Here is a 19795-nt window from a genome sequence, read left to right as displayed (position 1 = left end):
CAACCAGTTCTCTATCCACGTCAGTACATTATCCCCAATACCATGTGCTTTGATTTTGCACACCAATCACTTGTGTGGGACCTTGTCAGAGGCCTTTTGAAAGTCCAAATACACCACATCCATTGGTTCTCCCTTGTCCATTCTGCTAGTTACATCCTCAAAAAATTCCAGAAAATTTGTCAAGCATGATTTCCCTTTTATAAATCTATGCTGACTTGGACCGATCCTGTCACTGCTTTCCAAATGCGCTGCTATTTCATCTTTAATAACTGATTCCAACATTTTCCCCACTACTGATGTCAGGCTAACCGGTCTATAATTACCCGTTTTCTCTCTCCCTCCTTTTTTAAACAGTGGTGTTACATTAGCTACCCTCCAGTCCATAGGAACTGATCCAGAGTCGATAGACTGTTGGAAAATGATCACCAATGCATCCACTATTTCTATGGCCACTTCCTTAAGTACTCTGGGATGCAGACTATCAGGCCCCGGGGATTTATCGGCCTTCAATCCCATCAATTTCCCGAACACAATTTCCCGCTTTATAAGGATATCCTTCAGTTCCTCCTTCTCACTAGACCCTCGATCCCCTAGTATTTCCGGAAGGTTATTGGTGTCTTCCTTCGTGAAGACAGAACCAAAGTATTTGTTTAACTGGTCCGCCATTTCTTTGTTCCCCATTATAAATTCACCTGAATCTGACTGCAAGGGACCTACATTTGTCTTCACTAATCTTTTTCTCTTCACATATCTATAGAAGCTTTTGCATTCAGTTTTTATGTTCCCAGCAAGCTTCCTCTCATACTCTATTTTCCCCCTCCTAATTAAACCCTTTGTCCTTCTCTGCTGTATTATAAAATTCTCCCAATCCTCAGGTTTGCTGCTTTTTCTGGCCAGTTTATATGCCTCTTCCTTGGATTTAACACTATCCTTAATTTCCCTTGTTAACCACCTTCTCCTTTTTATTTTTACTCCAGACAGGGATGTACAATTGTTGAAGTTCATCCATGTGATCTTTAAAGGTTTGCCATTGCCTATCCACCGTCAACCCTTTAAGTATCATTTGCCAGTCTATTCTAGCCAATTCACGTCTCATACCATCGAAGTTACCTTTCCCCACGTTCAGGACCCTAGACTCTGAATTAACTGTGTCACTCTCCATCTTAATAAAGAATTCTACCATATTATGGTCACTCTTCCCCAAGGGGCCTCGTACAACAAGATTGTTAATTAGTCCTTTCTCATTACACATCACCCAGTCTAGGCCAGCCCTCTAGTTGGTTTCTCGAAATATTGGTCCAGAAAACCACCCCTAATACACTCCAGGAAATCCTCCTCCACCGCAGTGCGACCAGTTTGGTTAGCCCAGTCAATATGTAGATTAAAGTCGCCCATGGTAACTGCTGGAATCAATTATTAAGGATGAAATAGCAGCGCATTTGCAAATCAGTGACATGATCGGTCCAAGTTAGCATGGATTTATAAAAGAGAAATCTTGCTTGATAAATCTTATGGAATTTTTTGAGGATGTAACTAGTAGAGTGGACAAGGGAGAACCAGTGGATGTGGTGTATTTGGACTTTCAAAAGGCCTCTGACAAGGTCCCACATAAGATATTGGTGTGCAAAATCAAAGCACATGGTATTGTGGGTAATGTACTGGCGTGGATAGAGAATTGGTTGGCAGACAGGAAGCAGAGATTCGGGCTAAACGGGTCCTTTTCGGAATGGGAGGCAGTGACTAGTGGATTGCCACAGGGTTCAGTGCTGGGACCACAGCTCTTTACAATATACATTAATGATTTGGATGAAGGAATTGAGTGTATAAATCTCCAAGTTTGCAAATGACACTAAACTTGGTGGCGGTGTGAGCTGTGAGGAGGATGCTAAGAGGCTGCAGGGTGATTTGGACAGGTTAGGTGAGTGGGCAAATGCATGGCAGATGCAGTATAATGTGGATAAATGTGAGGTTATCCACTTTGGGGGCAAAAACATGAACATAAGAATTAGGAACAGGAGTGTTCCAACTAGCCCCTCGAGCCTGCTCCGCCATTCAACAAGGTCATGGCTGATCTGGCCGTGGACTCAGCTCCACTTACCCGCCCGCTCCCCATAACCCTTAATTCCCTTATTGGTTAAAAATCTATCTATCTGTGACTTGAATACATTCAATGAGCTAGCCTCAACTGCTTCCTTGGGCAGAGAATTCCACAGATTCACAACCCTCTGGGAGAAGAAATTCCTTCTCAACTCGGTTTTAAATTGGCTCTCCCATATTTTGAGGCTGTGCCCCCTAGTTCTAGTCTCCCCGACCAGTGGAAACAACCTCTCTGCCTCTATCTTGTCTATCCCTTTCATGATTTTAAATGTTTCTATAAGATCACCCCTCATCCTTCTGAACACCAACGAGTAAAGACCCAGTCTACTCAATCTATCATCATAAGGTAACCCCCTCATCTCCGGAATCAGCCGAGTGAATCGTCTCTGTACCCCCTCCAAAGCTAGTACATCCTTCCTTAAGTAAGGTGACCAAAACTGCACGCAGTACTCCAGGTGCGGCCTCACCAATACCCTATACAGTTGCAGAAGGACCTCCCTCCTTTTGTACTCCATCCCTCTCGCAATGATGGCCAACATTCCATTCGCCTTCCTGATTACCTGTTGCACCTGCAAACTAACTTTTTGGGATTCATGCACAAGGACCCCCAGGTCCCTCTGTACCGCAGCATGTTGTAATTTCTCCCCATTCAAATAATATTCCCTTTTACTGTTTTTTTTCCCCAAGGTGGATGACCTCACACTTTCCGACATTGTATTCCATCTGTCAAACCTTCGCCCATTCGCTTAACCTATCTAAATCTCTTTGCAGCCTCTACGAGTCCTCGACACAACCCGCTTTCCCACTAATCTTTGTGTCATCTGCAAATTTTGTTACACTACACTCTGTCCCCTCTTCCAGGTCATCTATGTATATTGTAAACAGTTGTGGTCCCAGCACCGATCCCTGTGGCACACCACTAACCATCGATTTCCAACCCGAAAAGGACCCATTTATCCCGACTCTCTGCTTTCTATTAGCCAGCCAATTCTCTATCCATGCTAATACAATTCCACTGACTCCACGAACCTTTATCTTCTGCAGTAACCTTTTGTGTGGCACCTTATCGAATGCCTTTTGAAAATCTAAATACACCACATCCATCGGCACACCTCTATCCACCATGCTCATTATATCCTCAAAGAATTCCAGTAAATTAGTTAAACATGATTTCCCCTTCATGAATCCATGCTGCGTCTACTTGATTGCACTATTCCTATCTAGATGTCCCGCTATTTCTTCCTTAATGATAGTTTCAAGCATTTTCCCCACTACAGATGTTAAACTAACCGGCCTATAGTTACCTGCCTTTTGTCTGCCCCCTTTTTTTAAAAACAGAGGCGTTACATTAGCTGCTTTCCAATCCGCTGGTACCTCCCCAGAGTCCAGAGAATTTTGGTAGATTATAACGAATGCATCTGCTATAACTTCCGCCATCTCTTTTAATACCCTGGGATGCATTTCATCAGGACCAGGGGACTTGTCTACCTTGAGTCCCATTAGCCTGTCCAGCACTACCCCCCTAGTGATAGTGATTGTCTCAAGGTCCTCCCTTCCCACATTCCTGTGACCAGCAATTTCTGGCATGGTTTCTGTGTCTTCCACTGTGAAAACCGAAGCAAAATAATTGTTTAAGGTCTCAGCCATTTCCACATTTCCTATTATTAAATCCCCCTTCTCATCTTCTAAGGGACTAACATTTACTTTAGTCACTCCTTTCCGTTTTATATATCTGTAAAAGCATTTACTGTCCGTTTTTATGTTTTACGCAAGTTTACCTTCGAAATCTATCTTTCCTTTCTTTATTGCTTTCTTAGTCATTCTTTGCTGTCGTTTAAAATTTTCCCAATCTTCTATTTTCCCACTAACCTTGGCCACGAAGGCAGATTATTAACTGAATGGTGGCAGATTAAGAAAAGGGGAGGTGCAACGAGACCTGGGAGTCATGGTTCATCAGCCATTCAAAGTTGGCATGCAGGTACAGCAGGCAGTGAAGAAGGCAAATGGCATGTTGGCCTTCATAGCTAGGGGATTTGAGTATAGGAGCAGGGAGGTCTTACTGCAATTGTACAGGGCCTTGGTGAGGCCTCACCTGGAATATTGTGTTCAGTTTGGGTCTCCTAATCTGTGGAAGGATGTTCTTACTATTGAGGGAGTGCAGCGATTCCAGGGATAGCTGGACTAACATATGAGGAGAGACTGGATCAATTGGGCCTTTATACACTGGAGTTCAGAAGGATGAGAGGGGATCTCATAGAAACGTATAAGATTCTGATGGGACGGGACAGGTTAGATGCGGGAAGAATGTTCCCAATGTTGGGGATGTCCAGAACCAGGGTACACAGTCTTAGGATAAGAGGTAGACCATTTAGGACTGAGATGAGGAGAAACTTCTTCACTCAGAGAGTTGGTAACCTGTGGAATTCCCTGCCGCAGAGAGTTGTTGATGCCAGTTCATTGGATATATTCAAGACGGAGTTAGATATGGCCTTTACGGCTGAAGGGATCAATTGGTCTGGAGAGAAAGCAGGAAAGGGGTACTGAGGTGAATGATCAGCCATGATCTTACTAAATGGTGGTGCAGGCTCGAAGGGCCGAATGGCCTACTCCCGCACCTATTTTCTATGTTTCTATGTACCTTTATTGCACGCATCCCTAATTTCTTGTTTGATGCTGTCCCCATCCTCATTACTACTATTTGGTGGCCTGTACACAACTCCCACTAGCCTCTTCTGCCCTTTGGTATTCCGTAGCTCCACCCATACAGATTCCACATCATCCAAGCTAATGTCCTGCCTTACTACTGCATTAATTTCCTCTTTAACCAGCAATGCCACCCAACCTCCTTTTCCTTTCTGTTTATCCTTACTAAATGTTGAATACCCCTGGATGTTGAGTTCCTAGCCTTGGTCACCCTGGAGCCATGTCTCCATGATGCCCATTACATCATATCCGTTAACTGCTATCTGCGCAGTTAATTCATCCACCTTATTCTGAATACTCCTCGCATTGAGGCAGAGAGCCTTCAGGCTTGTTTTTTTAACACCCTTTAGAATTTTGCTGTAATGTGGCCCTTTTTGTTTCTTGCCTTGGGTTTCTCTGCCTTCCACTTTTACTTTTCTTCTTTCTATCTTTTGCTTCTACCCCCATTCTACTTCCTTCTGTCTCCCTGCATAGGTTCCCATCCCCCTGCCATATTAGTTTAACCTCTCCCCAACAGCATAAGCAAACACTCCCCCTAGGACATTGGTTCCGGTCCTGCCCAGGTGCAGGCCGTCCGGTTTGTACTGGTCCCACCTCCCCCAGAATCTGTTCCAATGTCCCAGGAATTTGAATCCCTCCCTTCTGCACCACTCCTCAAGCCACGTATTCATCTGAGCTATCCTGCGATTCCTACTCTGACTAGCACGTGACACTGGTAGCAATCCTGAGATTACTACTTTTGAGGTCCTACTTTTTAAATTTAGCTCCTAGCTCCCTAAATTCGTCTTGTCGGACTCATCCCGTTTTTTACCTATATCGTTGGTACCGATATGCACCACGAGAACTGGCTATTTACCCTCCCCCTTCAAAATGTCCTACACCCGCTCAGAGACATTCTTGACCCTTGCACCAGGGAGGCAACATACCATCCTGGAGTTTCGGTTGCGGCCGCAGAAATGTCTATCTATTCCCCTTACAATAGAATCCCCTATCACTATAGCTCTCCCACTCTTTTTCCTGCCCTCCTGTGAAGCAGAGCCACCCATGGTGCCATGGGCTTGGCTGCTCTGCCCTCCCCTGATGAGTCATCCCCCTCAACAGTACCCAAAGTGGTGTATCTGTTTTGCAGAGGGATGACCGCAGAGGACCACCGCATTACCTTCCTTCCACTGCTCTTCCTGTTGGTCACTCATCCCCTATCTGGCTGTGTAACCTTTACCTGCGCTAAGACCAATTCACTAAACGTGCTATTCACGTCATTCTCAGCATTGTGGATGCTCCAGAGTGAATCCACCCGCAGCTCCAGTGCCGCAATGCGGTCTGTCAGGAGCTGCAGCCGGATACACTTCCCGCATATGTAGTCGTCAGGGACACTGGAAGCGTCCCTGACTTCCCATATAGTACAGGAGGAGCATAACACATGTCTGAGCTCTCCTGACTTAACCCCTAGATTAACTTAATTTGGCAACAATAATGCTAAAGGTTACTTACTGATAAAAGAAAAAGAAAAAGAAAAACTACTCACCAATCACCAGCCAATCACTTATCCCCTTGGCTGTGACGTCACCTTTCGATTTCTTTCTACTTGTTTGCCTTCTCTAACTGCTGCAGCTGCACCGGCTGGCTGCTCGAACTCCATGACTCCCGACTACTGGGTCTTTATAGGCCGCTGGCTGTGCGAACTCCCACCTCCCGGGCCTTTATAGGCTGCTGGCTGCTCGAACTCCCGCCTCCTGCCCAGTTGTTTCCAGCTCCACTCTGACCTGCAGCTTTATTTAAACTGCAGTCTTGACATTTAATACAAACTATAATCCCACACTTTTTAGAGGGATTAGAAGGGTTTAAGTACACAAAAGGTAACTTAACATTAAAGGTATGTTATTTTACTTATGTACTTACTTCTTTGTATGTGGAGATGAGCAAAAGAGGAAACATATTTAATTTTATTCAGTGGTTGTTATAAATTATGGTATTTCTGTAAGCAGATACCATATTAAAGAATGCACTTAATAGCATAGTTTATGCTGATTGCAAATTGCTATTTGGGAGGTAACTGAAAAGTACATTTTGACAAATGTAGTTTCTAACCAAAAGATCAATAATTCCAGTAGGTCAGCGATGGCAACAGCTGAGATTAATTAAGGAAAACAATGAGGTAACAAAACCATTTCAAACCATGTGCAATCTGAATACAACAAAATAGATCTGTACTATCGATTCTAAAACCTATATTTGGTGCAGGCGACATGAACATTATAGAAATGCCACAGGATCATCTATGGATGGGTTTCCTCTAATCCAGCCCATTGTTCGTTTATTTACTGTTTTTATTTCAATTCTTCCAACCTATCTGTTTCTCTCTCTGTTACCACAATTTGGCCAAGACTACTCATTTTGGGCGCAATCGACGATCCAGACACAAATTGCACTAGTTTTGAGAAGTGTTTTTTTGCTATCAAGTTTCCGCTCAAACTCATTTACATATTGCCGAATATAAAATCTGCCATGAACCAGCCCGATTAGGCAGCGTTTTAGAACGTAATTTAAAAAAAATTTGCAATCAATAATATTCGATATATTTAAGAGTGGTAACCTGGTGCACTTTTGCTAATACCGCTGAAAATGGGTTTATCACAAAAAATAAACATTTCTAATCAGTGTCTAGTCCAGCACCTGTGAGTAACCAGATTTTTAATAACTGAAAATGACTTCAAAAAGCTATTCAGAACCATTTACTAGTTACATTTGTGTCCACTAATCAGTTTCTTAGTTAATTCAAAAAAAATATTAAAACCTGCCTATTAGTGTCCTTGCGCCTAAAAAACTCAGCATAATTTTAAGAGCCTCCTCAAAGGCCTGCAGAAGGGCGCAATTTGTGGACACTCAGAATGTTGATTAATTTGATCAGAGGGCGTGGCCAGTTTTGTGGGTAGAGCCAACTTCTAGCGCGATATTTTTAAAACCAGTGCAAAAGATCACGGAAACTTGATTTGCGCTAAACAGAATTTGCACTTAAAATTCCTTGATCTTTTGCGTTGGTTTGGCCAATTTGGGGCGGATTGCGCTGAATAAAAACAGCGTAGCCTAGTGGTTACTCCTGCTTAATATATCAAGCCTATTGTTCCAGCAGACCAAGTGTAAACTGCTCCTGACTAATTGGCTTCAGGAGGGAGAGAAAAGGTTCCATCTGTAGCTTAGTGGAGGCATAAATCATACAGCTCAAACAATGACCTTCATCAAACATGCTGTGTAAGGAATTGCTCTAATTGGAACTGGGAAACTATATTTGCTGAGAATTAAGGATAGATTTCACAGTTTTGTTACTTCAGTCTACCTCTGTAAACATAGTTTTGTGGACAGTATACAAAAATATTTCAATTGTGAGAGCTACAGCATTAAAATGATGACACATGACAGAAGCGTTGTTTACAAGCTAGTAACATTACCGTACACAAGGTCACCACTATAAACCAATGTCTCAACAGTTTATCTTGCACCATGGCAACTGCGAGTACCAATGGTACAATCTCATTGGCATTATTTTTAATTAGTAGAGAGCTATGAATTACTGCACTGTAGTTTATAATTATCAAAGATTCTCCCACAAGCACATAGAATCACAAAGTTTCTATGGCGTATAATACATATGTCCTACCCGCCACAAATTGTTTCTTTCTTCCAAACATTTGCAATTCTACCACAGAAAGACTGTATCATATGATCTAATCAGGACCAATGCTACTTATATGGATGTTCTATTCTATCGAAACAAGATTCAAATTAGTATGTAAACAGTTAATAAACATGTATATTGCACATACAACACATGCAACTCCCAATAGTGATTCATTCAAGAACCTGACCAACAAAAGTGTTCAACAACAATGGGCATATGAATGGTACATCACAAACTACTATTTGAATTGAAGAAAATAAACAGCACAATACCAGGAATTAATATTGCTAATGTTGCTGTTTTGTGTGTCAATTTCTTGGTCGCTATTTTTTCAAAACCAACTGTCTTAGAATCTGTTATATGATGTAAATACAGAAATCACTTTTCAGCAGCTGCAATGAAAAGTTAACAGCTATATGGGAAAACAACTGGTAATGGTAATGGAAAACAGAAATAAATCTAACAGTCGTGGAAAAGGTGCATCTCTACCAAAATGCTTAGTCGCTGCATTCATAGACTAAGGTGCAAACGTGAACAGCAAAACTCACAAACTTAAAAAGGTGGAAGATCGTGCAAATTGTGTTTTTTTTTATATCGACGTTTGGAAGTTTGCTACGCAGTAATGCAAATGATGCTAATAAATGGCAAAGCACTTCCAGCTTACTCAGCTTTATTCAGGATAAATATATATATTCTTTTTTCAAAATAAAATGCTTATGCATTCATTCTCAGGATGTGGGTGTCGCTGGCAAGGGCAGAATTTATTGTCCATCTCTGGTCGCCTTTGTGAAGATGGTGATAGTCCCTCTTTTGAGCCGGTAAAGTCAGTATAGTGAAAGGGCTCCCACAACACTGTTAGATAGGGATTTCCAGGATTTTGACCGAGCAATGATGAAGAATCTGGAATTTCCTCCCTAAACCTTTCCACCTCTCTACCTCCTTTAAGACGCTCTTTAAAACCTACTTCTTTGACCAAGCTTTTTGTCATTTGTCCTAATATCTCCTTATGTGGCTCAGTGTCAAATTCTGTTTAATTACACTCCTGTGAGGCACCTAGGGACATTTTAGTATGTCAATGACACTATATAAATGCAAGTTGTTGTTGTGGAGGCCATTGGTCTGGGAGGTGCTGCCGAAGAAGCCATGGGGAGCTGTTGCAGTGCATCCACAAGATTGTATTGAGGTCTGGAGCCAAGAGATCGAGACAGAACCCAAACTGGGCATTGGTGAACAGAGTACATGCCACTTGCTGGCACTGTTGGCAACTCCTCCCATCAGTTTGCTGATGATTGGGAGTAAGTTGATAGAGCAGTAATTGACCATGTTGGATATGTCCTGTTGTTTTGCGGACAGGACATGCCCAGGGCAATTTACGACATTGTCAGGTAGATGTCAGTGACTGAGCGGTTCAAGAATGCAGCTCACCACCACCTTCTCAAGGGCAATTAGGGATGGGCAGTAAATGCTGGCCTTGCCAGCGACACCCACATCCAAGGAACAAATATAAAACAAAAATAAGGTTGAAAAATGGTACAGTACTTTAAAAATTACTTCAATATATTTAAATGAACAGTTCATTATAGTACCTACTTTATAAGGCTTGTGTTCTTCCTGTTAAAAGGACCAATAATCTTGAACATAAGTTCTACAACACCATTTTTACCCAAGGATACGGCATTGACAGCTGAAAAAATAAGTGGCAAAAATGAACCAAACAACATGCATGCAACAATTATAAGATACATTCTAGCAATGTTTCAAAAACAAATCTAAAAAATATTAATAGTATACAGTGCATTTTGACAATGTATATAACAAATAATCTTAGAACAAACTAGAATTTCTTCTGATCTAATGTGATTATTTTACATTGAAGCTATCTATATGTATGGTTGCGTTCCATCTGAACCAAGTCCAAAGCCAAATCACAAACAGACAAATATTGTGATAGCCCACTTCCCCACCGAGTCCAATATAACAGTGGTTTCAACATTTTTAACAGCCGTCAATTTAGATGCCAATTTTTCCCCTTTCCTTGTTATGTCCACATCACTTTAGACAGATGCTAGTAATGCCTGGGCGTGAACCCATGAAGGTGAACACCGTTGAGTCACTCCATGAAATATTCATTTAAATGAATGGTGTATGTATATGCAGCAATAGTACTTTCTATACTCAATACTTACAGTTGCTGGAATAAACTCGCAGCAGCTGTAGACAAGGTAAAATCAGCTTGAAGTTCTGCAGGTTTTGTTTCACTAAACTTAAAGTTATGCCCAAGGCTCCATTAATTCTGGCTTTGACTCCAAATTTTTTGTCTATTCAAGAAAACAACAAGAAAGAATAATATACTATGGACATCAGTAAATATCACCACCCAGAGTTTTTTTCTAGATCTTTTCAATAGATTTCTGACTGATCTTTTAATTAAAATGACAAATGAGCATTGCACAATTAATGTGTATTGAAGATTTTGTTCAAATCAAATTTTCAGATGTCAGAAGACAATGTTGTTTATGATGACTTCGGGGAAACTGATAATTCTTATAGGGGGCAAGGATTACATAGCACAAGGTCACTTACATGAAAAGATGACTGTACCATGCTGGATGCGGAAGTAATTTTATTCAGACTAAAGGGCCGAAATCGCTGAAAAGCTAAGTTCCGCTCGTTTTTCGGTGGTACCCGGATGGTGCTTGCTTTCCCAGTCCTGCTGTGGGCGAGAGATTCATCCCGCTTTCCTCGGCGGTGGCGGGAGCGTAGTGCAGTGGACGGTGGTCAGCGGAGAAGGCCTTACGACTCAGGAATCTTCGGCTCCTGAGTTGTGCACACAGGCGTGCAACTGTCAAGCTGCGCCCCCTGAGAAGCAGCGACGTGAGAGACGGGGGGGGGGGGGCGTGAGAGACGGGGGGGGGGGGGGGGGCGTGAGAGACGGGGGGGGGGGGGGGGGGGCGTGAGAGACGGGGGGTGCGTGAGAGACGGGGGGGGGGGGGGGGCGAGAGAGACCGGATGGCGAGAGAGACGGGGGGCGGAGGGCGTGAGACACGGGGGGGGGGGGGGCGTGAACAAAAGGGGTGGGGGGGGGGAGCGTGAGAGACGGGGGGGGAGGCGTGAGAGACGGGGGGGGGGGGGGCGTGAGAGACGGGTGGGGGAGGCGTGAGAGACGGGGTGGGGGAGGCGTGAGAGACGAGGGGGGGGGCGTGAGAGACGGGGGGGGGAGGCGTGAGAGACGGGGGAAGCGTGAGAGACGGGGGGGGGAGGCGTGAGAGACGGGGGAAGCGTGAGAGACGGGGGAAGCGTGAGAGACGGGGGAAGCGTGAGAGACGGGGGAAGCGTGAGAGACGGGGGAAGCGTGAGAGACGGGGGAAGCGTGAGAGACGGGGGGGGGGGCGTGAGAGACGGGGGAAGCGTGAGAGACGGGGGGGGCGTGAGAGACGGGGGAAGCGTGAGAGACGGGGGGGGCGTGAGAGACGGGGGGGGCGTGAGAGACGGGGGAAGCGTGAGAGACGGGGGGGGCGTGAGAGACGGGGGAAGCGTGAGAGACGGGGGGGGCGTGAGAGACGGGGGGGGCGTGAGAGACGGGGGAAGCGTGAGAGACGGGGGAAGCGTGAGAGACGGGGGAAGCGTGAGAGACGGGGGAAGCGTGAGAGACGGGGGAAGCGTGAGAGACGGGGGAAGCGTGAGAGACGGGTGGGGCGTGAGAGACGGGTGGGGCGTGAGAGACGGGTGGGGCGTGAGAGACGGGGGGGGGGGGTGGGGAGCGCGTGAGGCGGGGGGGGGCGTGAGAGAGACCGGGGGGGGGGGGGGGGGCGTGAGAGACAGGGGGGGCGTGAGAGACGGGGGGGGGGGGGGTGTGGATGGCGTGAGGCGGGGGGTGGGGAGGGCGTGAGAGACCGGGGTGGGCGTGAGAGACGGGGGGGGGGCGGGCATGAGAGACAGGGGGGGGGAGGGGCGTGAGAGACAGGGGGGGCGTGAGAGACAGGGGGGGGGGGGAGGGCGTGAGGGACGGGGGGGGGAGGGCATGAGAGACGGGGTGGGGGGTGGGGGGAGGGGGGAGGGCGTGAGAGACGGGGGGGTGGGAAGGGCGTGAGCGACAGGAGGTGGGCGTGAGCGACAGGGGGGGGCGTGAGAGACGGGGGGATGGGCGTGAGAGACGGGGGGGTGGGCGTGTGAGACAGGGGGGGGAAGGCGTAAGAGACGGGGGGGGGGGAGGGCGTGAGAGACGGGAGGGGGGGGCGGGCGTGAGAGACGGGAGGGGGGGGCATGCGAGACGGGGGGTGGGCGTGAGAGACGGGGGGGGGGCGTGAGAGACGGGGGGGCTGGTGGGGAGGCCGTGAGGCGGGGGGGGGGGCCTTGCGAGACGGGGGGGCCTTGCGAGACAGGGGGGGACATGAGAGACAGGAGGGCGGGGGCGTAAGAGCCAGGGGGAGGGGAAGGGGGGTGTGTGTGTGTGAGAGACCGGGGGGGGGGGGCGTGAGAGACGGGAGGGGGGGACGGGAGAGACGGGGGTGGGGGTCGTGAGACGGGGGGGGAGGTGCGTGAGAGAAAGGGTGGGCGTGAGAGACGGGGGGGTGGGCGTGAGAGACGGGGGGTGGGCGTGAGAGACGGGGGGTGGGGGGTCGATCACGCCCCCCCCGTCTCTCACACCCGCCCCCCCACCTCCCGTCTCTCACGCCCCCGCCCTCATCTCTCAAACCCCCCCCCTCGTCTCTCACCCCCCCCCCCCCGTCTCTCACGCCCTTCCCCCTCCCCCCCGTCTCGCACGCCCTCCCCCCCCCCGTCTCTTACGCCCTCCCCCCCCCGTCTCTCACGCCCTCCCCCCCCGTCTCTCACGCCCACCCGCCCCGTCTCTCATGCACACCCCTCCCCCGTCTCTCACGCCCCCCCCCCCCGTCGCTCACGCCCTTCCCTCCCCCCCCCCGTCTCTCACGCCCTCCCCCCCCCGTCTCTCACGGCCCCCTTGTCTCTCATGCCACTCCCCCCCCGCCCTCTCACACACACACACCCCCCTCCCCCTCCCCCCGGCTCTTACCGGGGGGGGGGGGGGTTCGTGAGAGACGGGAGGGGGGGGGGGCGTGTGAGAGACGGGAGGGGGTGGGGGTGGGGGTGGGGGCATGTGAGAGACCGGGGGTGGGGCATGAGAGACGGGGGGGGCCCTGAGAGACGGGGGGGGGGCGTGAGAGACGGGGGGGGCCCTGAGAGACGGGGGGGGGGGGCCTGAGAGACGGGGGGGGGCCTGAGTGACGGGGGGGGGGGGGGGCATGAGAGACGGGGGGGGAGAGGGGAGCGGGCATGAGAGACGGGGGGCAGGGGGGGCGTTAGAGACAGGGGGGACGTGAGAGACGGAAGCGTAAGAGACGGGGGGAGGGGGGGTGTGTATGTGTGTCATGGACGGAGTGCGGGGGGGGGCGGCGTGAGAGACCGTGGAGGGGGGCGTGAGAGACGGGGTGGGGGGGGGCGGGAGGGTCGTGAGAGATGGTGGGGGGGGCGTGAGAGACGGGGGGGGGGGTGCGTGTGAGACGGGGGGACATTAGAGACGGGGGGGGTCGTGAGAGACGGGGATGGGTGAGGGAGTCCGGGGGGGTGGACTAATAACAATTTTATTATAGTTCAATTATAAAGGAGTAAATAAGGCATTATTATACCATTTATAAAAGAAGATCACTCTAGTGAACACACTCAATTTCCAGACTGTGTTTATCTTGCTATTCAAACTACATTATTGGTTAACACTAGATAACGAATCAATTTAAAAATACATCAAACTGTGGAGAACTATAAAGATCCGTATCGTATCAAACAAACCTGTCAGCTCTGTGTCTATACTGCCCACTTAAAAGATCTACTTAAAAAGCACCTTCTCCAGAACGATATGCAGTTCCAGCGGTATATCATGAAACTTGCTCTTTTGGGCAGTATGTGGGCGATTCTACATGGGCAGGCAGTGTGCATACCACCCGGCGTTATGTCACTCATGAATCTTCCGCCGAGCTCTATGTCGGTGGCATGTACCAGTTTTTTGACGAAACTTGTATTTTCCGGTGTTAAGGCAATGAATTTCCAAATAGTTACTTGACAGAGGTTAGAATTCTATTTAACTCTACATATTTCAACACATTTTTACACTCAAAATGAGTGTAGCTAGCCCCTTCTAAAAGGGAACTGCCATTATTGAGTTTGCCACATATCTTCACTTCAGATTCGACCATTGCAGTTTGCAAATTTGAATTCAGTTTTTTTTAAACTGGAAAAAAAATATTGGTACCAGTAAAACATGACCATGAAGCTGTTGGATTATCATAAATATTCTTACCGAGTCTGGCCTATATTAACTTTGGCTCAGTGGGTAGCACGCCCTCTCTGAGTCAGAAGTTGTGGGTTCAAGTCCCACTCTCGAGACTTGAGCAATCTTGGCTAACACTCCAGTGCAGTACTGAGGGCGTGCTACACTGTCGGAATGAGGTGCCCTCGCAGGTGGACGGTAACAAATTGTAATCAGCAAAGAACTAGCATGTTTTGGCAACAACTGTTGCAAAGCCAATCACATTTAACATCCTATAAGCATATTACAGGGCATGTGGGGGTGTAGGAAAGCATTCAGTCATTTTGGTCTCCTGGAGCTTGCTTGATCACTTTTTGGGGTCAGAGAGGAATTTCCGTCTGGTCTAAAGCTCTTTAGTCGCTGTTTTTTTTTTTTGCCTCTCCTAGAGATTGTGTGGCTGAAAAGGGTGGCGGGAGAACAGGAGTGATATTGTGCAGAGCACACCATGCCAGGATGGGAGAGGCTTGATGGAAGAAATGGTCTTTTCATGTCTTTCCTTATATGTTTGGTATGTATGTTCTTTCGTAAAGGAAATTATTCCCTACTGAAGTACTATTCCACAGGTACCAGGCCATTTGTGTGCCTAGTCAGTGCATATTAGAAGGATATCGAACCATAGGGGTATCATAACCAAGTCTGTACTGTTCTTGTCCAACATTCATAGGTAAACCTTCAGTAAAAGTCACTGAATATCAATAAGTAGAAATCCTGGCTGATTTTTCTCAGGCATTGAGAGGGAGGTTCAATTGCGATTGACTGAATAACCCAAGAGAGATAACATTATACAAACCAGGCATGCTGAGGCCAAATGTCAATCTCCTAATCACCCAAGCCAAGGTTGACCAAACGAGCACATACTAAGGACCGAGCCTCAGGCCCTTCCAAGCTATTTGGCTCAGCTACTGGCCACCTTAACTGGTTGAGCCATCTGGGGACCTAGCAATGAACATTATCACGATTTAATTATGGTAAACTATTTGCTAATATCCCTTAATCCTGAAAGAGTTGACATTTGCATGCCTGTGGTTCATTATATTGATTTTTAAAGGAAATTTCTCCCACTGACATCATGTGTAAAGAAGCCATAAACAATTCAAAAGTGCAGTAAGTTGCCGAATCACCATGATCCAAAATTGCAAAATCAATGCTGAATTTTCTATGACTGACATCATATTTCACTAAAATATTAAACAGTACTATAGTTGTTCTGACCTCAATAATATATTATTTCTACATTAATGTTCCTTTGCAAATTCTTTGGACGACGTGCTTACAGAATTATAAAAGAAAACCAAGTAACCAAAATTTCATGAGCTCCATAAAACAGGCAATAAATGCAGATTTAAACATCTTTGTGCATAAGCGCCATCTATTGTGCATAAAGAGAAAATAAAGCATCGTATTAAAGAGGGAGGTTCAATTGCAAGTGTGATTGACTGAATAACCCATGAGGGATAAATTATACAACTCAGCCAAATACGTGGACTAAATGAGTACAATTGCTCAATACAGACTATTCTCTTTATATACAAGTCATGTCTTGATCCTAAATTTAATCGAAGGCACGAAGGCAGCTAATGTGGAGGAGTTTCCATTGATATGTTGATGTCATTGAGTGAAGTCCTGAGAAGCTCAATTAATTAAATGAGTGGTTGTGGTCATAGACAGAACTGACAGTTTAGAGAAGCAGGACCAGGAGCTAGTGACCCAATAATTACCAAAAAAAATCAAAAATGGAATAACCCAAAGAACTGACATGGAGAACCAAGACCAAACCTGCAAAAGATTCACCAAGGCTTAATTCAAGGTATTGAGTTAACAGGCAAGATAGAATTTAGCTGATGTTTTGCCTGCAACTCATTCATAATCTAACAGTTAGTTAATACATCATATAAAATGATATGTAATATAGGATTGTCATTTTTTTCCTTCAAATTAAATTAACTTATTACCTTTCATTGTTGGAGCTTTTGCACTTGAAGAAAGCTTTCATAAACCCTAAATCAAGTTATGACTCTTTTCATGGTCCAATTAGATCTGTATGAAACTCAATGTAGCAATCCGCCATGATTTTAGCATATGGAACACAAAAGAGACTATACACAGTGTAGAGAAGGGAATAATCAAATAAAGGCTACAGTTAAAGCAATGCAGGTTTTAGGCAAGCGGGAGGGGGTGGGGGGCTGGTGAAGACTGCAGAAATGGGAATGGTCTCATGGAGGAATTTAAGCACGTGTGAGAATATTAAATTTGAGCTGTTGGGGGACAAGGAGCTAATGTAGATCGACAAAGGGTGGGTGGGTGGGACTTGGTGTGATCAGCAGAAGCTTCGATTAGCTGAAGTTTAGAGGGTGGAGGATTCAAGGTTTGCCAGGAAAGTATTGAAATAATTGAGTGTGGTGGTGACAAAGGCATGCATAAGGGTTTCAGCAGCAGATGTGCTGCGACAGGAGTGAAGATAAGCTATGTTAAGGAAGTGGATGCTGGCGGTCTGTGATGGAGAAAAAGTGGAGGCCAAAACTCAAGTCAGGGTCGAACAGGACACCAAGGTGAGAAACAGTCTGATTCAGCCCAAGGCAGTGGCCAGGGATGGGCGCAGAGTCAGTGACGAGAGTTTATGCCAGGGACTGAAAGAAAATGACTTCAGTCTTCCTAATGTTTAGCTCGAGAAAATTGCGGCTCACCCAAGACTAAATGTGGGACGAGCAATAATGCACCATGGTCACAGTCACAGAGATTACCATTTATGACTATCAATGGCTGTATCAATACTGTGTGAGGGATGGAACCTAAATGGTGAGATTTAAACAGGGAGTTGCCGGAAAGATATGCACAGATCTGGAAAGCAGCATGATCTCTATCCTGAGAGGAAATTAGGTAAGGCATTAGTTTGCTAGTATAATAAAGTCGTTGAGGATGATTTTTTTTTTTGAGGAGGTTGGTGACTATGGCTCTTTCAACAAGGAGCCAGTGCTTGAGAAGAGGGAATCATTTACAATGACAGCTCGCAAGAGAAGTTCGTTGGTCAGCAGTTTAGTGGCAACAGGATTCAGGGGGAAGGAAGTGAATCTCAGGGACAAGATAAGCCCACAAAGAGGATGGAGAGAGATAAGAAGCTAGAGACGGGGGTTCAGGGCTAGGGTAAGCAGGAGACTTGGCTTGATGGACAAGGGAAGGCAGGTCAAACAACTGAGGCAGCTGAACAGATGGTCTCTATCTGGTGATAAAAAATAAATCCATGAGCTCTCCGTACATGTTATTAGAGATGAAGGTGGAGGAGGCAGAGGAACGGGGTTTAAGGAGGCAGTTGGTAGTACAGAAAAGAAGCTGGGGGTATCTTTGCTCTCTAGAATGATCCTGCCGTTTGGGCATTTTTGGCAGAGGAGACGGAGGCCATGTAGAGCTTAATATGATCCAGCTAGATCTGGCGATGGATGACTAAGCCATTTGTTTGGACTGGAGAGAAAGAAGATGGAGGCTGTACAATGAACAACAACTAGGATAAGACGGAGAAGATTTTTCTAGTGATAACAACATCAAAGGTGGACATGAGTGAGTGGTTGAGCAAATCAGTTGCAGAGGTATTTTATTCTTTTCAATCTTAGTAATGTCCTGGAATATGGCACTTGGCTCTTCAAATAAGACAATGATTTTTTTAAACTTAGAATGAAACAGGATGAACCCCAATTGATTCTTTTATAAATTGCATTAAAAAAAAGAGTAACACTCCTCTTACTGTGCCAGGCACTATTCTAAACCAAAGCTGAGGGAGCAGACTGCAGCAGTATATTGTCACTTACCTGCAGCCTGTTTCACATGCAGCTTTGGAGACCATGATGGATGTGAAAGGTTAGTGATTTGAAAGGATGTAGGACCAAGTCTGTTATGGGAGTGCAAGAAGCACCAAACGAAAAAATTCTCATGGCATTGCTCACTATGTATGGTAACACTCCATGTTATACTAATTATACCATGTAATGCAGAATGCATTATTCTGTTGCCAACATAGAGTTCACAACAAAATGTGACCCTTTAATGCCACAAAGTCGAATTGTGCTTAAAATTTAATTTTCAGGGTAGCAACTCTAACTTTTTATTAAATGTGGTTAGTAATGTCAGTCAGAGGTATATAGATATTCTGGCTCGTATGTCAAATTGCTGATTTTCTTTCTAGATACTTTTTTGAAATGTGGTGCAAAAGTTTGTGTGTGACACAATATCTGAGTATGATAGCGGCAGAAAATATACACTAGATGTACTGTTTATAATAGCATTAAATCATATATTTATAATTGGTCCTGAGTTTGTGGTAGAGGCTTCCTGCAGGGAAATGCTTCCGATCCACAAATAAAATGCCCACGTACCTGGTGTACCGGGAGGTAAGGAGATTCGCAGTCCTGTGCCTCTCCGGGTATGCGCGAGTAGAGGCCCATGTGGTTCGCAAGCGCCCCAGGGATCACGTGGGCTGACCCAACCAATGAAAGAAGGATATCCCGATTCATGCTTATGGAGATTCCGTATGTACAAAAACAAAATAAGCATGAATGGGAATACCCCAAAAAAAATCTACACATCAAATACATTTTTTTAAACCATTACATACTTAAAATTAATTAAAATTCCATTTAATTAAATATTTAAAACAAAAATTAAATTTTTTGAAACATAAATGTAAACGTTTTAAAGGGTTTAAAAATAAACTTGCCTTGTTGCACAAGTTTTTTAATGTTGAAACGATTGAAAAAAATAAATATATATTTTTAAAACTCTTATACTGGCAAAAGCAGGCATTTCACAAGCATTCGTTGGGCAAATAGCTAAAGTCTCCGCCCGCAGATGCCCTCTTCCTGGGGATGGTTTGGATCTGTCAAGAAGATTCATAGCACGCGAAAACCCGGAACTTGTGCAGCCCTTACAGGCGTGTACGCACCTTGGACGCGCCTGTAGGGGCTGCAAATTACGGGCCATTAAAAATTTGTGCTTACTTTTTATCTACA

At 45.9% G+C, this 19795-nt stretch overlaps 1 protein-coding gene across 11 annotated transcripts in view; it reads right to left on the bottom strand.

The window, feature by feature from the left end:
- agtpbp1 (ATP/GTP binding carboxypeptidase 1) overlaps positions 1-19795 on the bottom strand; it is a 492848-nt gene that overhangs the window by 288110 nt on the left and 184943 nt on the right. For all 11 annotated transcript variants that reach the window (XM_070882177.1, XM_070882142.1, XM_070882161.1 and 8 more), the window contains 2 exons: positions 10663-10794; positions 10067-10160 (listed from right to left, as the gene is read on the bottom strand). In XM_070882177.1, coding sequence (XP_070738278.1) covers positions 10067-10160; positions 10663-10794 — 226 coding nt within the window. The remainder of the gene's footprint in view (positions 1-10066; positions 10161-10662; positions 10795-19795) is intronic.

This window comes from Pristiophorus japonicus, chromosome 1 (genome assembly GCF_044704955.1).
Source record: "Pristiophorus japonicus isolate sPriJap1 chromosome 1, sPriJap1.hap1, whole genome shotgun sequence".
NCBI classification, from domain to species: domain Eukaryota; kingdom Metazoa; phylum Chordata; class Chondrichthyes; family Pristiophoridae; genus Pristiophorus; species Pristiophorus japonicus.
This window is presented reverse-complemented; position numbering and strand designations above follow the sequence as displayed.